This window comes from Artemia franciscana, chromosome 12, assembly GCF_032884065.1.
Source record: "Artemia franciscana chromosome 12, ASM3288406v1, whole genome shotgun sequence".
Lineage (NCBI taxonomy): Eukaryota > Metazoa > Arthropoda > Branchiopoda > Anostraca > Artemiidae > Artemia > Artemia franciscana.
In genome coordinates this window covers 1,045,281-1,064,943 of record NC_088874.1, presented here as the reverse complement: position 1 = coordinate 1,064,943, position 19,663 = coordinate 1,045,281, and the positions used below count along the sequence as shown (strand labels likewise).

Genomic DNA, 19,663 nt, shown 5'->3' with positions numbered 1-19,663 from the left:
TTTTACTTGATGGAATATAGGATTAGAAAAACAGAACAATTCGATAGAATTTTACAGAAAATTTAACAGAATTATGATAGAAAGAATTAGATAGAATTCGATACTTGATAGAATTTAGAATTAGAAAAAAAAAGAATTTCATAGAACTTGATACTTAATAGAATTTAGGATTAGAAAAAATAGTAGAATTTGCTAAAAAAAAATGATAAAAAGTAGGTAGATTTTGACACTTGATAGAATTTAAGATTAGAAAAATGAAAGAATTTGACAGAATTTGATACTTGATAGAATTTAGAATTAGAAAACAAAAGAATTTGATAGATTTTGATAGAAAATTTGATAAAATTTCATAGAAAGAATTTAATACTTGATAGAATTTAAGATTAGAAAAACTAAGGAATTGAATAAAAAATTTGATAGAATTTGATTTAAAGAATTGGAAAGAATTTGATACTTGATAGAATTTAGGATTAGAAAAGTCTCGGCCTGAAAATAGAGAATATTATGGCATGAATATACCCACGTATGCATGAATCAATTTCGGAGGGAGACACAAATTCTAAAAAAAGCAAAAACAGCGGATCGCATGGAAAATATAATAAATTAAGGCAGAAATTGTAGCAATCTTTAAAATTGGGAAAAGTCACAGGCCCCTCCTCCCTGTGCAAGCGCCTGCTTTGCTTATTTTTGCTTAACTTACTACTGCAGCAACTATTAAGACATGTCAGCGAATAGACACCTGAGGCTGATAATCTAGTAATGTTCCTCAATCCAATTCCGTTTTAACAACTTCAACTCAACCACCTTCAGTGTTTCAGCTATTTTGTTCAACCTATCTGCCCCCCTTCCTCTTGAGCTCTATTTCTAGCATAAGGTTGTGACCAATCCCTTTAAGCCACTCTTTCATGATGCACACTCTGAGTGGCGGTGTACCCGTTTAGACAATAATAGTAGGAGATAACAAGTTCAAACGATACCCCAAAGATTATTCTTCAAAATTTTCGACGCGTAAGTTAACATTCCTAGCCTAATTTTTCAAATACTTTTGAATTTAAAAATACGATCGTTATATTCTATGCGAAAAGAATTTCCCGAGGGAATTGTCAACGGGGGAGAGAGAGACTTCCCGGGGTAAATTTTTTTTGGGCGATTTTCCGGAGGAGGGAAATTTCTCGCGTAGAAGTTTTCTCCTGAGGAGCACTTTCCCGGGGTGAGAATTGTCCGCGGGGGGAATTCTACAAATACTTTTAAATTTAAAAATACGATTGTTGTTAATACGTAATGGGATTTTCCACAGGGAAATTCTCCATGGGGAAGAACTTTCCCGGGAGGAATTTCCACGGAGGGTAAGTTTTTTGCAGGGGGAAATTTTCCAAGGAGTAATTTTATTGGGAGGGATTTACCTGAATTTCCTGTCTTTTGAGATCGCAGCAACGCGTACCGGGTAAGCTAGTCACCCTATAAATGTAGAAACGGTGTATCACTATGTATAACTGGTGTAAACGGTGTACGGTGTAAACGGTGTATAACTAAAGGTGTGTAAACGGTGTATAACTAAAGTAAATGCAAACTTGGTTGCGTTCCCTTAAACATGAATTCGGTTAACATATGACTTCGCAAACAAAAATAGAATTTAATAATAATGGCAGTAAAGCATTTAAATATAACAAATAATAGGAGAAAACAGCAAAACGGACCAACTTATCTCTGCAAGCACATCTGTATCACTCGAGATTTATTCAAGTAGCGACGTAGAATTCGATCAACTATCCTAAAAAACAAAACAAGAAGCAAATTTAGAATTTGTTAAAATTCTGGACTTGGTAAAGCTTTTGGTATAACAAGGGCATAATCTGATTCTAGGCGTTGACCCCCCGTCCCCCACTCCCGCAAAAAAACTACCTGGGAAATACCCCCCCCCCAGGCCTGACTGGTCTCCAATCACTATATAAAAAAGACTATATAAAAAAGGACTAAAAATCTTAAATTCACCCTTCCCTCGTCTCTCTCTTAGAACTAATTTCGTAATCAATTGAAGGCTCAATGCGAGTTGGAATGTTTGAAGCTGGGAGAATTTATTCGGTATAGGAGCTGGACTTCCCCCTCCTCATCCCCACCTCCGCTTCATAGTTGCAGAAACTTTGGAGAGTGCTCGTTACATCAGAAATTGAGATTTTTAGTCCTTTTTTAGATTTCCAATTGTGATTGGAGACGGATCAGCAGATGTTTTTTTTCCAGGGACTGGGAGGTCAAAAGAGGTAAATCCCCTGGATAAGGCCTTTCTGACTAAGCATGACAAAAGAAGAAAACGCAGAAAAAAACACACGAAAGAATGAGGTAAATCAAAGCCATTGAAATAAGAGTAAAAGAAATAATAAATATTTCGATCGAAACTTCTTTTCAACTATACTCATTGCAGAAATATGAAAAAAAAATATAGCAATAGGAGTCCACCAGGCAATAAAAAAACCTTAAAAACTAAAACAAAAGGTTTTCACAGTAACTAAAGAGCTTAGATTTTAGTTTTTAATTTTTTCATTCGTTTTTTTATATTGTCGTGCGGATTTTCATCTACTACTACTACTAACAACTAACTGAGCACCAAGCCACCTAAGGCCAACACAGTACGCACGCTTCTCCTCTATCCCCGCCTACTCAAAGCCCAATATTTTTACACTAAATGGTTTCTTAAGATTTTCTCCCACCCAATTCGGGGACGACCTGCTTTTCGTTTAACCCTAGATGGTTGTCCCGAAAGGACAGTCTTTGGCAATCTGGCATCCTTCATGCGCAGAACGTGTCCTACCCATCTCGACCTTCCTCTCATATAGCCCCAGAAAGCGGGATTGAACAACCCTTTTTGTCAAGCTTTCTGTCTGTTCCCAGTCTGATTGGTTAATTATACAAACGTAACTCACAATACGGCACACGGAAAATATTTTTGGCGTTTTAGTCGAGCAGAATCTTATTTCATCGGAATGTGTGACTATAGTACCGCTCGTATATAACAACATTCACTTTCGGTTAAATATATTTTGAGTCTTGATTGAGAGTTCGCTGTGTGAACACATTATTTCTGGATAATAACCTCTCAATAAAGTAAGGCCTGCTTGCTCTACCTGCGTGAGTTTCCCTAGAGCCACTTATAATCCGATTGTCTTATTTAACTGCTATTGACATTAAATCCCCTGAGACTTAGTGATATACAAGAAAAATAGTAAATAGTGTTAAGAAAAAAGAAACCTATTATTTTTTGGCGATAAAAAGGCATAAAAATCGTCGAGTTTTGCAGAAGGGAGCAGGAACGGTACAGAAGTGCCGTAGTACCAGCCGTACTTTTGTACTTAACCTGCTGGGGATAGGTGTACCGGGTCCCGCACTTCCCATTCTATTAGAAAAGTGAGAAGTTCGTTGCAGCTTATCCCCTACTGGAATGGGAATTGGAATGGGATAGTTCATGCGCATGCTTGTGAATATTTGTCAGGTGAAATACCGCTTATATAATCAGAGGTGTTCCGTGATTAAGTGTATTCAAAGCTGTATTTTGGATATATAGAAGTCATTTATTGGAAAGTGGGGGAATAAAAAAGCCATGCTTGTTTGTAAGTCTTTTTTAGTAGCCGTATTGAATATTATCATCCCCCCCCCTATCTAATCAATTCAAGGCAGGTAACATTGCTTTAGCAAAGTTCGTGGGTTACCCTCTCTAGCCTGTTAGGATTTTTGAGTTGGTGAAAACTGCAAATGGTATAATGAAGTATCGGGCTTTCTGCTATGGATCACACGATCAACAACTCATTAGTGAGAGGCAACTACTAGATTATGAGTCTAACAAAGGAGGGGCGTCAAAGAAAATTACGAAAGGAGTAAAAAAAGCGTTTAAAGAACTGTGTTCGTATCCAGAAATCGGTCAATGTTCCTATTACCTGAACAATTGTTTAGGGTCATGAAACTATTGTTAACAGATGCATTTTGACTTTTTGAACATCTTTTCTCTCTTGCAAAACTACCGCAAACTCACCGTTATGGAATTATTCGGGCCCAAATATTCTTGTATTTACACATATAGAATTGCAATCATTTCCGTTTTCGTCGATTGGATATTTGAAATCGCGAATCTGTAATAGTTTATAAACAAATTTGGGCTATATATTTGCACATTAGGAGGGTGGGGGTAAAGCATAGCATATATTAAATACGTAAACTAACCATTGCTGTATTTAATATGTGCTATGCTTTACCCTCCCCCCTAATGTGCAAATATATAATAACTCCATAACGGTGAGTTTGCGGTAGTTTTGCAAGAGACAAAAGATGTTCCAAAAGTCAAAATGCATCTATTAACAATAGTTTCATGACTCTAAACAATTGTTCAGGTAATAGGAACATTGACCCAGATATCCATCTAGAAGTATTAAAAATAGCTAAATCTCTAAGTAGCATAGAAGAAAATCGTAGGCCTGAGGGAAGATCCCCTAGCAATGCTTCTGCTGATCTGAGTGGGCTTCGAGCTCAACTGGCCACATCTAAACATGACATTGCACTTTTGAAAGAAAACATTGGCAAGGATATTCAGCTTAAGGTAGAAGAAAAATCAAAAGAACGAGGGAATGGCAACTTTCAGACCGAAGTTATTGTGTCTGATATCCTTGATGCAATCACTGTGGATTATACTCCCAAGGTTGCTTTTCTGGAAAAATTCCTAAAATGAATCGAACACCAGATCGATTTATTCGAGGATAAAGTTAGCAGTATGGAAAATAAACTGGATGATTTGGAACAGGAGATGAAACTAGACTCACTTCTATTTCACGGTGTTAAGCCATCTGCCACGGTTGACATAGTCAATACTATGCGGGGTGTAATACGTGAGAAAATGGGTCTTGTAAATATAACTGAGTTTGATATTATTAGTGTACGCAGACTAGGCCTGAATAATAGCCCAATAGACAGACATGACAGAGTAGCACCGGTTCTGAGGCAATTTCGTAGCAAAGAGATTGCCAAGGCTGTGTTCAAAGCAAAACCAAAACTAGCAAAAAGTGGAATTTTGTATGTGAAAATCTTACGCGCAAGAAATGTGATATACTAAACGCGGCACGAGATAAATTTGGGAATAAATGCGTGTGGTCCGATCAAGGTCGGATCTTCGTTCGTGACACTAATGATTCATCTCTTCGAAGACTGTGGGTTTATCTCCTAAATTAAAACTCCTTTATTTTGTATTATTATTATTGTTTATTGTTGTTTAGTTATTTTGTTTTTGTTAAGTATATGTCCATTCCCATGATGAATCTGTTTTCTTTGTTTACTCTTCTTCCTCTGTTTTTTCCTCATTTTAGTATTTATTATTTTCTTTTTCTTTCCTCGTTTTTTCCTGTCTATGTTAATTTCATTATATTTGAATAGTCTCGTTTATAAATTATTTTATCATATTGTTGTGTATTACGATTTGAAAACCCTTTTTCTATTGTTAATCTCTTGTTCAAATTATGCCATTGAATGTCATTAAATAGTAATAATATAGATCAACGTTCACAGCTTCGGCTGTATGAAAGTAACCCTTTTCAAGCGGATAAGTTTTTGGCATCGAATATTGCGAATGATGTTGCACATATAAATGTCAAACCATGGCGATATAGTAAATATATGGATATTATGAGTGGGGACATAAATTTATTGGATGATTTATCACTGTGTCTTGCACAGTGGAATTGCCATATTACGGCATCCTATTTAGAGGTATCGAGTTTTCTAGAGTCTTGTAATGGTCGAATTGACATCCTTGGCGTCTGTGAATCTTATCTTACCGTGGATAGTCTTCTCTCCTTATATTCTTTTCCAGGTTATTCTTTGATTTCAAAAACTAGAACTGTGATACAGCGGGGTGGACTTGCTCTCATATTGAAGGAACGACTAAGGTATAGGAAGAGGGATGATTTGACTTGTTGGAAGGAAGGTAAGATTGAAACTGCTACGGTAGAGGTGGAACTTGAAACCAGAAAAGACTCTATTTTGTCTGGTGTACCGGGATCCTGGTGCTGTTCCGGAGGAGTTCTTTGAGGGTTTTGAATGTGTTATGTCACGAATAAGAGCGAGTAATTTAGATTGCATTTATGCGGGTGATTTTAATTTTAGCCTATTAAATCTTAGTGGGATGCATCTTGATTTTTTTAATTTGATGGTTTCGTCTAACTATTTTCCCACGTCTGGAATTCCAACTAGAATAACTGATCATTCAGCAACTTTAACTGACAATATTTTTGTGCCAGGTGGTTTAATTTCTAAATGCGTTTGCGATGTTGTGATTATACCAGGATCTGACCATCTCCCTATAATTTGTTCATTCAAGTCTTTGAGTAGAGGAAAGTCTGGGAGTCAAGAGGAAGTGAAGGTAAGACAACTTAAGTCGGCCAATTTGAGAGGATTTCAAGAGGCCATTAGTTGTATATCATGGGATGAAGTTTTAGAAGAAAAAGAATACGTTTCAGTTGCTTTTGGTAAGTTTTTAGACGTCCTCTTATCGGTTTATGATTCTTGTTGCCCGATAAAAATTTTGAAGGAAAGTAAAAAAAGAGCCGAGAAAACCACGGATTAATGCTGCAATAATAGAAAGTATTGAAGAAAAAATCAATCTTTACCGTTTGTATCTGGAATTTAGTACGCAAGAAAACTTGGAAAATTTCAAGCGAGCGAGGAACTTAGTGAATTCTCTAAGAAGATCGTCTGCTAGAAATTATTATTCTGAAAAGTTTAGAGAAAATGCTGGTGATATGAAAGGTACCTTCCAAACTATAAATAACGTATTGAAGGGTGAACGTAAGAATTGCAGAATTGATGAAATTTTAACGGAAGGAAGACGAGTGACTGAGCCAAAGCATATTGCTGATGAGTTTAGTAAATATTTTTCAAAGATTGGGACTTTAATTAAAAGTGATATTGCTCAGTCTAGTGATATGAATGTGGGTGAAGGCTTCATTGATGAAAGAGGGTCTGGAAACGCAATGGTTGTTGAGCCCACACTTGTTTACTACAATGGTTGTTGAGCCACGGTTGTTGGCTCAACAATGGTTGTTGAGGCTCAACGCAATGGTTGTTGGCTCAACGCAATGGTTGTTGAGCCACGGTTGTTTACTACACTGGAACTTAAAAATATTATTCAGACGATTAAGTCGAATTCTGCTGGGATAAATAGCTTAAGTCTTAAGGCTTTTAAAACTGTAGAATGCTATTTATTATTACCATCTCTATTTATTACATATTTATTATCTATTTATTACCATCTCTGATATTTTTGATTAGTCTTTCAATGGAGAAAGGCGAATTTCCGGATGCTCTAAAGCATGCAAGAGTCATACAACTGCACAAAGGTGGAAATAAGCAAGAGATGACTAATTGGAGACCAGTATTAATCCTACCTCTGTTTTCTAAAACTTTTGAGAAAATCATGCATGGACGACTATATAAGTATCTTGAGTCCTTGGGATTGTTATGCAATAATTAGTTTGGATTTGGAAAGGGCCACTCGGCGAGTCAGGTGATGCAACAACTGGTTGATAATGTCAAAATTGCATTTGAAAGTGAAAAGATTCCGTTAACAATTTTTATTGATTTTAAAAAGGCTTTCAACACGGTTAATTTTGAATTACTGCTGCGTAGACTTAGTGATTTGGGTATCGGGGATAATTGCCTTCAGTGGTTTAGATCTTATTTGGATGGAAGATCAATGCGAGTTGTGATTAATGATAGTACAAGTACTGCATTACAAGTATATTGTGGAGTTCCACGAGGATCTGTTTTGGGACCACTTTTATTTCTAGTATATGTTGATACGCTAAGATTTTATCTTCCTGGTGCAGTTCTTACAACATTTGCAGGCGACACAGCAATAACAGTTGCAGAGACAAACTTTTAGATCTCGTAGTTCGCGCAAATGACGTTCTGCAGTACCTAAATGTAAAAGCCGTACTGGTGTTGTTATAAATCCTTTGAATAGTATTTACTTTGGTTATGCAATAACTAATCAAGCTTTTGAAACAAAGTATTTGGGTTTTGTTGACTGTCATTCGAATTGGAAACAATATAGTGAAATTGTATCGTCCTAGGTTTACTTAGTCGTTTTCGTAATTTTTTCCCAGTTTCTGTTTTGAAGATTATTTATGGTGCGATTACTCAACCTTATATTGCATATGGGTGTGCCCTCTGGACAAGCAATTTTTATGCTAATTGTAGAAGAATCCAGACAATTCAGAATAAAGCAGTTCGTCTTTTGGGAAAATGTTCTAATTTTAGTGATACACATATTTGTTATTCCCATTTTATTGTTATTCCATATTTGTTATTCCCATTTCCCGTCTTTTGGGAAAATGTTCTAATTTTAGTGATACACATATTTGTTATTCCCATTTTAAAATTTTGAATGTTGGTCAGTTACGGGAATACCAGTTATTAACACTGGTATACCAATATTTAAATGGTGTTTCACCAGCTTGTTTTGTGGATATTTTTTCTACTAATTCTGATTATCATTCTTATCATACTAGAAATGTGGATAAGCTAGTATCTGAGATAAGAAATACAGTGATATCAGCTCATGTGTTTTGCCATGTGAGTGTAAGCCTCTTGAATAGCCTCCCGGACAGCATTAGGGGCTCCAAATCAGTTTCTTCATTTAAATCACAAGTCAACAAGTTCCTATTTGATTGAGATGCAGGGTGAGAGTGGTTCCCTTGTGAGGGCTTAGTCATTTTTTCTCTCTCTCTTCCTTCTTCTTTTTTTGTATATTTATTTATGTCTTATTGATAATGTCAATTAATTAATTAATTGAGTCACTCGACACAGGATATTTAACCTTCTAGTAGTGGCTATGTTTGTTAATCGATTTTGTTGTTACTAATTTTTGTAATAATTACTAATAGTAATAGTTACTAATAATTACTAATATAGTAATAATAGTAATAATAATACTATTATTATAAATAATAATTATTATTATTATAAATAATAATAATTATTATTATTATAATAATAATTATAATAATAATAATATTATAATAATATTATAATAATAATTACTAATAATAGTAATAATAGTAATAATTACTAATAGTAATAATTACTAATAATTATTACTAATTTTTTGAAATTAGTAAAGCTTCTCTCTCTTAAAAAAAAAAAGTTTAAATGAAAATTAGCATAAAGGCGTTTAGTTATGCTAATCCTGCTTTACTAGAGTTGCCGAGTGTCCTGACGTTTGTTGAAAACATTTTCATGGTGCAATGGTGAAAATGGTGCATGGTGCAATGAAATACATTTTCATGGTGCTATATTTAACTTCAGTATTGCGTAGCCGTTGCCGGAGTTTTGTTCAATTACTCTTTTAGATATTTTCTTATTTATTATTATTTTAATTATTATTATTAAAATTTATACAACCATGATGCAGTGGATAAAACCATAACATTTGCTTATTATGACAATGATATTGCCAAAACGTTTGCCATAATGACATAACAATTGCCATAGCATTCGGCATAATATTTTGCATTCCAATATCATAATATTCACTTACTACGGCTTTGATTTTAGCCACACAACTCAAAAGTAATATTACCCACATTTGTATTACTATTCTTTTAGCTCGCAGTGATTTTCAAAAATATTTAATTCAAACATTCAACTTTGGAAATTAAATAAAAAAAAAAAAAATACAAATAGACGACGTCAAAGTGAAAGTAATTTCAATTCAGCTCATTAAAAAAGTAGTAATTTTATAAATATGATATATTAATATTATAATATATTTCAGAACGTATCTATTACATCAATTATGCACTGGTAGAATACAAAGAGAAAAACGAAACAGAAAACAACGAACTGGAAACGAAAACAAAACACACTAGAAAGACAAGAAAAAGAATACAGTAGCTTCGGAAAAAATGATAGAAAGAGGAAAGAGCAGAGAATCTAGAGAATCAAATTTTTCCCATTCCTGTGCATTAAATATGGCCCTATTATTTCGTCATCTATTAATCTTACTAACAGCTAAATGTACGTCTTCTAGGTTAACCTAAATGTCCGAAGAAAATGCATTTTTGTTTAGTTGTATTAATTGTAGGCCTGTCCTACATACCACCTTGATCATACAGTTCGTGGTAACGTGGTAATTTTGATGCTAAACGATACATCAAAAGAATTGAATTTTCATGCTGATTTTAAATATATAAGTTTCATCAAGTTTAGTCTTTGTTATCAAAAGTTACGAGCCTGAGAAAATTTGCCTTATTGTGGCAAATAGGGGAAAAACCCCCTAAAAGTCACAGAATTTTAACGAAAATCCCACCATCGCATTCAGCGTATCAGAGAACCGTACAGCGAAAATTTCAAGCTCCTATCTACAAAAATGCGTGTTTATTTGTTTTGTTTTTTCTTTCCAGGGTCATCGTATCGACCAAGTGGTCCTAGAATGTCATAAAAGGGCTCGTTATAAAGGAAATGAAAAGTTAGAGTGCCCTTTTTATGTGACCAAGAATATTGGAGGGCACCTAGACCCCCTCCCACGCTCATTTTTTTCCAAAGCCAATGGATTAAAATTTTGAGATAGCCATTTTGTTCCGCATAGTCAAAAACCACAATAACTATGTCTTTGGGAATGACTTACTCCCCCACAGTCCCTGGGCGAGGGGCTGCAAGTTACAAACTTTGTCCAGTGTTTACATACATTAATGGTTATTGGGAAGTGTACAGACGTTTTTAGGGGGGTTATTTTGGTTTGGGGGGTGGTGTTGGGGGGAGGGGGCTATGTGGGAGGATATTTCCTTGGAGGAATATGTCATGGGGGAAGAGAAATTCAATGAAAAAAATCGCAGGATTTTCTAGCATTACTAAAAAAAACAATGAAAAAATAAACATGAAAAAGTTTTTTCAATTGAAAGTAAGGAGTAGCATTAAAACTTAAAACGAACTGAGATTATTACGCAAATGAGGGGTTCTAAAAATGCTTTACCATAAAGAGCGAGATATTTAGGAGGAGATAAATATCTCGCTCTTTATGATAAAGTAATTTTAGTAATTTCAACTATTAATTCTACGGCCTTTCTGAGTCAGGGGTCATTCTTAAAGAATTGGGACAAAACTTAAGATTTAGTGTAAAGAGCGAGGTATTAACGAGGGGACAAACCCCCTCATATACATAATAGAAATATAAAAATATGAAAGTTTGTTACGTAAGTTAATTCTCAAGTTACGTATATATTTTACTAAAAAAAAACGTTCGTTATAAATTAAAAATTCTAGTTGCCTTGTTAAGTAACCGAAAAATTGAAGGGCAACTAGGCATCCTTCCCCACCCCTTATTTCTCAAAATCGTCTGATAAAAACATTTAGCCAAAAAAAGAATTAATATGCAAATTTAATTTTAATAATTTATGTGTGGATAGCCAAAATCAAACATGCATTAATTAAAAAACGTTTAGAAATTAAATAAAAACTTGTTTTTTTAACTGAAAGTAAGGAGCGACATTAAAACTTAAAACGAACAGAAATTACTACGTATATGAAATGGGTTGTCCCCTCCGTAATCCCTCGCTCTTTAAGCTAAAGTTTGACTCTTTGCCACAATTCTACTTTTTAAAACAATTAAAAACTTTAGCGTAAAGAGCGATGCGTTGAGGAGGGGACAACCCATTTCATATACGGAGTAAAAAAAAAACGGTAAAAAATGTCGTCTTACAAAATTTTTAGTTGTCTTAACCAGAATAAGATTTTCCAAACATAAGTAAATAAATTTTGCAACACAAAAAAAAAATGTCAAAATGCTTCTATAATCTGAATGTTACAATTTTAAAAGAAACTAAAAAATGAATCAAGAACGCAAACAGCACCACATCTATATTCAGAGGGAACTTAAGCACGTTTTAAGAGGTCAGAATACTACCAATACAACTATGTTTGCCCTTGTTTTACTTTTGCCGTACAGTTAGCTTAAGGTTTGAAAAAGTCTTTATCAAGTTAAAGGTAGGAAGAAAGTGAGAGAGGGAGGGAAGGAGAAGAGGAGTAACAGAGAATAGGGAATAGGAGAAAGGAAAAAAGCCAGATGCTTACTCTTGGTCCCTTGATTCAAGCTGGATCTTCGCAGCTGCACCCTCAAAATACCGCCTGAAATTAAAGATGTGTCATTTTGGTATTTGCCAATGTCAGGAACGGATTTAGATAGGCTAAATGAAGATTTGAAGTTCTAAGGACAGTTAAGTGAAATTTACTTGTTTGAATTGGATAAATTGAATCTTATACAACCATATATATCTGCTTTTTTGGTACTTGTGGACGTCGAACAAAAAAAGTGGTTGAAAAATCACAAAAAATAAGCTAAAACACATGGCACAAAACAACTTAAGGAGCTGTAGCTTTCATTTGAAGTGTAGTTGTGTTGGGAACGAAAATGTTATTAACGACTAAATTTTTAAGGATAAAAGCGTTGTCAAAATTAACTAGTTATTTATACTTACTTATTTTAATGGTTCAATGCGGCAACACTGACAAAATGAGATATAGGCAGTGTTAGGCAACACTGCCTACAATAGGCTGTGTTAGGCAATACTGCCTAAAACTTCGTTATGTTGAAACAACCAAACGATTTTTTTTAAAAAAGAATTGCAGTTTTCAGGCAAGAAAAGACCTAAGATAGGTCATAGGCACAATTTTTTATTTTTATTATCGATGTCATTGGTACTTGAAATGAACCTTGTACAAATAAGCACTTATCATACTGATTCTCAAGTAAAACCTGTTTTAATATATATTTCTTACATAAAATATTTTTGGACCCATAGGACTATACTATATATCCAAAAAAAGAAGGTGGGATAATTTGAGCCAAAAGAGGAATTACAAAATGAACCACAGGTGAAACAGAACGAAATGTTTATGCCACCCCAGACTGTAGTACAAACTAATGTTCTATTAAACACCGTCGCGTGAATGAAATTCCAGTTATTCGGGAGTTATGACCGGAACCCAATCAGGTATGACTTCAGTTATGACCTGACTCCACTCAGTTATGACTCCAGTTATGACCAGACCCCACTCAGTTATGATGCCAGTTTATGGCCTGACCCCACTCAGTTATGACACCAGTCATGACCAGACCCCACTCAGTAATGACTTTTGTTATGACCTGACCCCGCTCAGTTATGACTCCAGTTATGACAAGACCCCACTCAGTTATGACCCCAGTTATGATCAGACTCCACTCAGTTATGGTTCCAGTTATGACCAGACCCAACTCAGTTTTGACTTTTGTTATGACCTGACCCCACTCAGTTATGACTCCAGTTATGACCAGACCCCACTCAGCTATAACTCCAGTTATGACCTGACCCCACTCAGTTATGACCAGACCCTACTCAGTTGTGACCAAGCCCGACTCAGTTATAACTCCATTTACGACCAGACTCCATTCAGTTATGACTCCAATTATGACCAGACCTCATTCAGTTATGACTCCAGTTATGGCCAGACCCAAATCAGTTATGGCTCCATTTATGACCTGACTCTACTCAGTTATGACCAGACCCCACTCATTGTGACTCCAGTCATGACCAGACCCCACCCAGCTATGACTCCATTTACGACCAGACTCCATTCAGTTATGACTCCAATTATGACCAGATCCCACTCAGTTATGACTCCATTTACGACCAGACTCCATTCAGTTATGAGTCCAATTATGACTAGATCTCACTTTGTTATGACCAGACCCCACTCAGGCCGCGTGAACAGGATGAACAATGAAAAAGTCTTTCTATAAAGAATTTTAGAAGCAAAATTAAAAGCTTGATCTTCCCAACTTGGAGGCAGGCTCTGAGAAAGGACTCCCACCTTTAAGGGCAGGATGGTAAGCCCCCCCCCTTTATAACTCTTTCCAGGTGTGTCTTGAAAAAAAATCATGCAGGTGGTTTCGGTTCAAAACCTTCCAAATTCCATTCCTATCTTACTTGATTAAGACCTGCCCAGGCTTTGTGGCTGTATTGCGACCTCTCTTTTAGACAGACGATGAATTTAGCGACGGTATTTCCACCTGTCTATCGCTATATGTAGTAGCTGGGAGAAGTTATGGGCAAGGAAGTTATCGATCCATCTCCTACATGGTCTTCCTCGGTGGCGTGTGTCGTGAATTCGTTCTTCGAGGGTGGTTTTTGGAAGCTGGTTGGCTAACATTCACTGAACATGGCTGAAACCAGTGAGGCTGTTGGCTTTTGATCTAGTCTGTGATGGTTCGGGGGGCAACGGAGTAGTTTTCGGAGGTCTTCATTTGAAACTCGGTTAACGTGGATAGTTCTCATAATTTTTATCTAAGGCATTTAGTTTCAAAAATTTAGTTTAAAGTACAGCGGATTATTTTGCATATTATGAAGTAAGATTTGTTTTCTAACTTTACACAGTCCAAATACTTTACCTCCAACCCCCTAATGTGTAGCCCAAATAGTATATTTTCCATCTATGTCGTCACTTCTCTTTGCCTTGTCTTACATTAAGCTGAAAAGAACTAAAAAAAACCGGTTCTAAAATGCGTCAATGAATGAACAACTTGAGCGGTAGGGGGTTTATCATACAAGTACCATCATTTTTATTATTTTATTATCGTTGGCTTTACATGACTGTAGCTCAAAAATATTTATCTGCTGTACTTTAGTGTTTCTTTTTCTTTTTGGCATTTACTATTATCTTACTATCATTTATGTTATTGTGATTCTACCATAATCATTTCTATTATCTTATTATCGTGGGCTTTACATGACTCATTTAGTAAGTAAATAGACAAATCGCTGTAGCTCAAAAACATGTATGTGCTGTATTTTACTGTTCTGTTTTCTTTTTGGAATTTATTATTATCTTACTATCATTTACGTTATTGTAATTCTACAATAATCGTTCTTTTACTATCATTGGCTTTACATGACTCATTTAGTAATTAACTAGACAAATCGCTTTAGCTAAAAAACAAGTAAGCGCTGTATTTTACTATTTCATTATCTTTTTGGCTTTTATTATTATCTCCCTATCATTTATGTTATTGTGATTCTACTGTATATTATTTTATTATCAATGGCATTACATGACTCATAAGTAACTAGACAAATCGCTATAGCTCAACTCTGATGAAGTTTTTACTGCTGATGATGAACACTGTATATGTGTTCGAAATATCCAGTTAAATTTTATATCTGTTCACTGTCAATAAAAAGGTTTCATCCCTATTTTGAACTGTTTTACTTTCGTCATGGAAAGACAGTGTGGTCTTCGAAGTTATCTATATTATCATTAGCTTTACATGACTCAATTAGTGAGTAACTAGACAAATCGCTGTAGCACAAAAACATGTATGAGCTCTATTTTACAGTTTCATTTTTTTTGGCTTTTATTATTATCTTACTATTATTTATGTTATTGGGATTCTACTATAATCATTTATGTTACTTTATTTTCATTGGCTTTACTTGTCTCACTTAGTAAGTAAATCGCTGTAGCAAAAAAACATGTATGAGCTCTATTTTACTGCTTCTTTTTCTTTTTGGCTTTTATTATTATCTTACTATCATTTATGTTATTATGATTCTACTATAATCATTTATATTATTTCATTATCATTGGCTTTACATGATTCATTTAGTAAGAAACTAGACAAATGGCTGCAGCTTAAAAACATGTATGTGCTGTATTTTACTGTTTCCTTTTCTTTTTGGAATTCATTATCATCTTACTATCATTTATGTTATTGTGATTCTACTATAACCATTTCTATATTTGATTATCATTGGCTTTACATGATTCATTTTGTAAGTAACTAGACAAATCATTGTAGCTCAAAAACATGTATGTGTCGTATTTTACTGTTTCATTTTCTTTTTGGCTTTTATTATTATCTTACTATCATTTATGTTATTGTGATTCTACTATAATCATTTATATTATTTTATTATCATTGGCTTTACGTGACTCATCTAGTAAGTAACTAGACAAATCGCTATAGCTAAAAAAAATGTTTATGCTGTATTTTACTGTTTCGTTTTTTGGCATTTATTATTATCTTTATACTATTCCTATTTTTATACTATTTCTATTATTTTACTATCCTTGGCTTTATATGACTTGTTCAATAAGTAACGAGAAAAATAATTGTAGCTCAAAAACAGTTTATTTTGAAGTGCAGTAGAAAACTTTAGCTACTTTTCGACACACTCCCCGGCATGATTTGTACATGTCTCCCGTCACTGCTCTGATTTTTACATTGTTATTTCTATTTGTAAACCCACAAAAACCGCGGATTGTGTATTTTACGGTTTTTCCGTGAAATGATTTTTTCTTGTATTTATACTTTATTCACTCAAGTATGAACCTCCTCCTATCTTTATTTATATCTCTCTATTTCCTTTAACGATACACTCAAAGTAAAAAAAAGCTAAGATGGGCTAGAATCAACTAGAATCAGTATTTTGTTGTTTCGTTGTCTTTTTGGATTTTATTATTATCTCACATACGGTTTATTTGCCAAGTAGAAAGCTTTAGCTAAAGTTTTCAACTTTAGCTACTTTTCAACTTCTTTAGCTTTAAACTTTAGCTACTTTTCAATGCACTTTATACACTTATCAAGATTTATACACTTATCCCGTCGTTGCTCGCTTTGACTTAGAAATACTGGCGAAACTTCACGTTACAATTCTGACCTTTAATATTTGGTAACAACCATGGCCGTATCCAGGGAGGGAGGATAGGTGGTTACAGATTTTTTGCGTGTTTTGAATTTTTTTACCCCCCCCCCCTCCGAAAAATTCTTTTTTACACCCCCCCCCCCCAAAAAAAAAATTATGGATACGGCCCCGGTAAGAACCAAAAGAAAACTCACAGAAAATCCTGGTTTTCAGATATGAATAGACTGTTTAAGATATAATAACGGTTTTTTGGTGAAAATAACGATTTTCGTAGTGTGCGTGTTCGCACATTTAGTTACTTAAAGTTATTTACGATGGGGCCAAGTCGATTCTCTGGCTTGTTTCAGGGCAGTGTCTCATTTTAGTCAGCGTTGTCACGTTAGACTCTGAAAATAAATAAGCAAAACTACAATAGTACCAAGGCCGTATCCAGGGAGGGAGGATAGGTGGTTACAAATTTTTTGCGTGTTTTGAAATTTTTACCCCCCCCCCCCCCCGAAAAATTCTTTTGTACGCCCTCCCTCCCCCCCAGAAAAAAATCATGGATACGGCCCCGGTAAGAAACAAAAGAAAACTCCCAGAAAATCCTGGTTTTCAGATATGAATAGACTGTTTAAGATGTAATAACGGTTTTTTGCTGAAAATAACGATTTTCGTAGTGTGCGTGTTCGCGTATTTAGTTACTTAAAGTTATTTACGATGGAGCCAAGTCGATTCTCTGGCTTGTTTCAGGGCAGTGTCTCATTTTAGTCAGAGTTGTCACGTTAGACTGTGAGAATAAGCAAAACTATATAGTTAAATCTGACGGTATCCTCTCGGATAAAATTTGTTGTTCGGACCAAGAAGTCATTTTTTGCATCTGAATCCTAACCTTCTTCAATGGACAGAAAATGTTTCCCACCTAGCTCTCCTTTAAGGTCATAATCCGACAAAAAAGATGATTTTTCTAGTAGGATGTGATGGAACGTGGATTTACACAACTTTGAACAATTAAGGTAATAGCCCTTTAAGGTCATAATCCGATCGAAAAGACGATTTTTCTAGTAGGTTGTAATGGAACGTGAATACACAATTTTGAAATGGAAGCATACAGGTTCTCGCTTCCAAAAGAAATTCAAGACCCAGCCTCCTGCGGGGAAAGTCGTGCTTACAGCACCCTGGAATCCACAGGGGACATCCCGAAAATGTAACTATATTAAAGACAGACAAACTATCAACAGCTAGCATTACAGTAATATTACAGTAATAAACAAAGTAAGGGTTGTCATAAACGTCGTGGACTCTCAACTTTAGGTGCGCATAATTTTGAAATTGTAATTGTAAAGGCAAGTAGCTCTTACAAACATCATACAATTAGTAATTCTACAGTAATTCTAGAAAAGATATTATAATAAATTCACAACGAAAAGCACGAGAATTGGAGATTCACTGACTACCAGATGTCAGCTGGAAACTATTAATTTTAACATAATTCCTAGAGAAGAATCATCCCATCTGGTGGAATTCGTTGATGCTGAATCAGAATCTCAAGTCAAAATTTTCCTCGGCAGCTTATTTTATGCTGTATTTAAATTCGTTCAGTGGAAAATAAAACCACATATTTAATAGACAAAAATAAAACCATACATTTAATGCATGAAAAAAAAACGCTTTAAAGAAATAGTTCATAAGCCATCCCACCTATGGGTATAACCTCGCCGGTCAAACTTTCATTTGTTTGGATGGCTTAGAGAGGCTCTACGCGGTGAATATTTTCAAGCTCATGACAAGGTTAAGAACTAGGCGCAAAAGTCACTTTATGTTCCTAAAAGAAAGCATGAAATGCGTTCTAATTTTTAGAAAGCATCCTAATTTTTAAAGCGTTTGCACACTGGTTTCTAATATTTAGAAGTGATAATTTTTGCGATGAAAATGACGGTTTTTTGCTGAAAAAAGGGTTTTTTTTTGTCGAAAATTTCGCAGTGTGAGCGTTCGCGTATATATTCATTTAAAATAATTAAAAGCAAATTATGTCTATCCTTCAAAAGCGCAGAATTTAGCTCGCTCATCCTCGTTCACTCAAAGTCAACTCTGATTTAAATAGGAAGCGAGGAGAAAAAGAGAGAGAGAAAGGAAGGGAAAGATAGACAGGGAATGAGGGAGAGAAAGACAGAGGGAGAAAGGTAGGGGGAGGAGAGAGAGAAAGACAGAGAGAGGGGGAGAGAAAGATCAAACAGGGCTAGGAAAGCAGCATACTCACAAGGCTGATTCTGTTAGGTACGGTCTAAAGAGTGTTTTCATAGCTGAAAGGTCAGCTGTTGCTTGAGCAGCACCCAATCTGGAGAATTTTTCATCAATCATAAGGCGATGCATTTCATGGAATACATTTTCCATTATGCACTCTACAACATGAGGTACAACGTTCTTATTTAGTGAATATGTCTGGAAAAAAGTGGTGTAATACATAAGATTGTAACAAAAAACAAAATACAATCTTTTCTCTTTAAAACATGAAACACAAACCTATAGCTAAGACCTAAGCCACAAGGTCTAATATAAACACAAATACTGATAAAAACTACCCCTTGCTCAGAATTTGGTTTCGAGAAACAAGGTAAATCCATTTCTGGGTAATGTCTAACAATTGAAGGGGCCCTTTCTGGCCATTATATAGCCAAAAAGAACAAATCTCTATAGAACTTATTTTACATTTACACGAAGAGGGTCAAAGTGTATACTCATCTTAAATCATGTGAATCAGAAAAAGGTCGAAGAAAAGACCACAAAAAAACTTTAAAATACATATAAAATTCGTTATTATACATTTGTTGGGGCCAAATCTTCTAAACCTCCACCTTCTCTGGATAAGGTCTTGGTCGAAGAAGTAGATAAGTTTCTTGGCTTGGTCAGTATTATAACTAAGGGTAAAACTGATACTTTATCTACCGTTGGCCACAGTAAAACTTGACCACTGA

General features: G+C 35.0%; 1 protein-coding gene across 1 annotated transcript in view; it reads right to left on the bottom strand.

Moving 5' to 3' along the window:
* Nucleotides 1-1,613: 1,613 nt before the first annotated feature.
* Nucleotides 1,614-19,663, bottom strand: part of LOC136033554 (exocyst complex component 2-like) — a 69,972-nt gene continuing 51,922 nt past the window's right edge. Inside the window, exons 7-9 of the mRNA XM_065714302.1 lie at nucleotides 18,949-19,130; nucleotides 12,103-12,156; nucleotides 1,614-1,771 (exon numbers count right to left, since the gene is read on the bottom strand). Of these exons, the coding sequence (XP_065570374.1) occupies nucleotides 1,702-1,771; nucleotides 12,103-12,156; nucleotides 18,949-19,130 (306 nt within the window). The 3' untranslated portion in view covers nucleotides 1,614-1,701. The remainder of the gene's footprint in view (nucleotides 1,772-12,102; nucleotides 12,157-18,948; nucleotides 19,131-19,663) is intronic.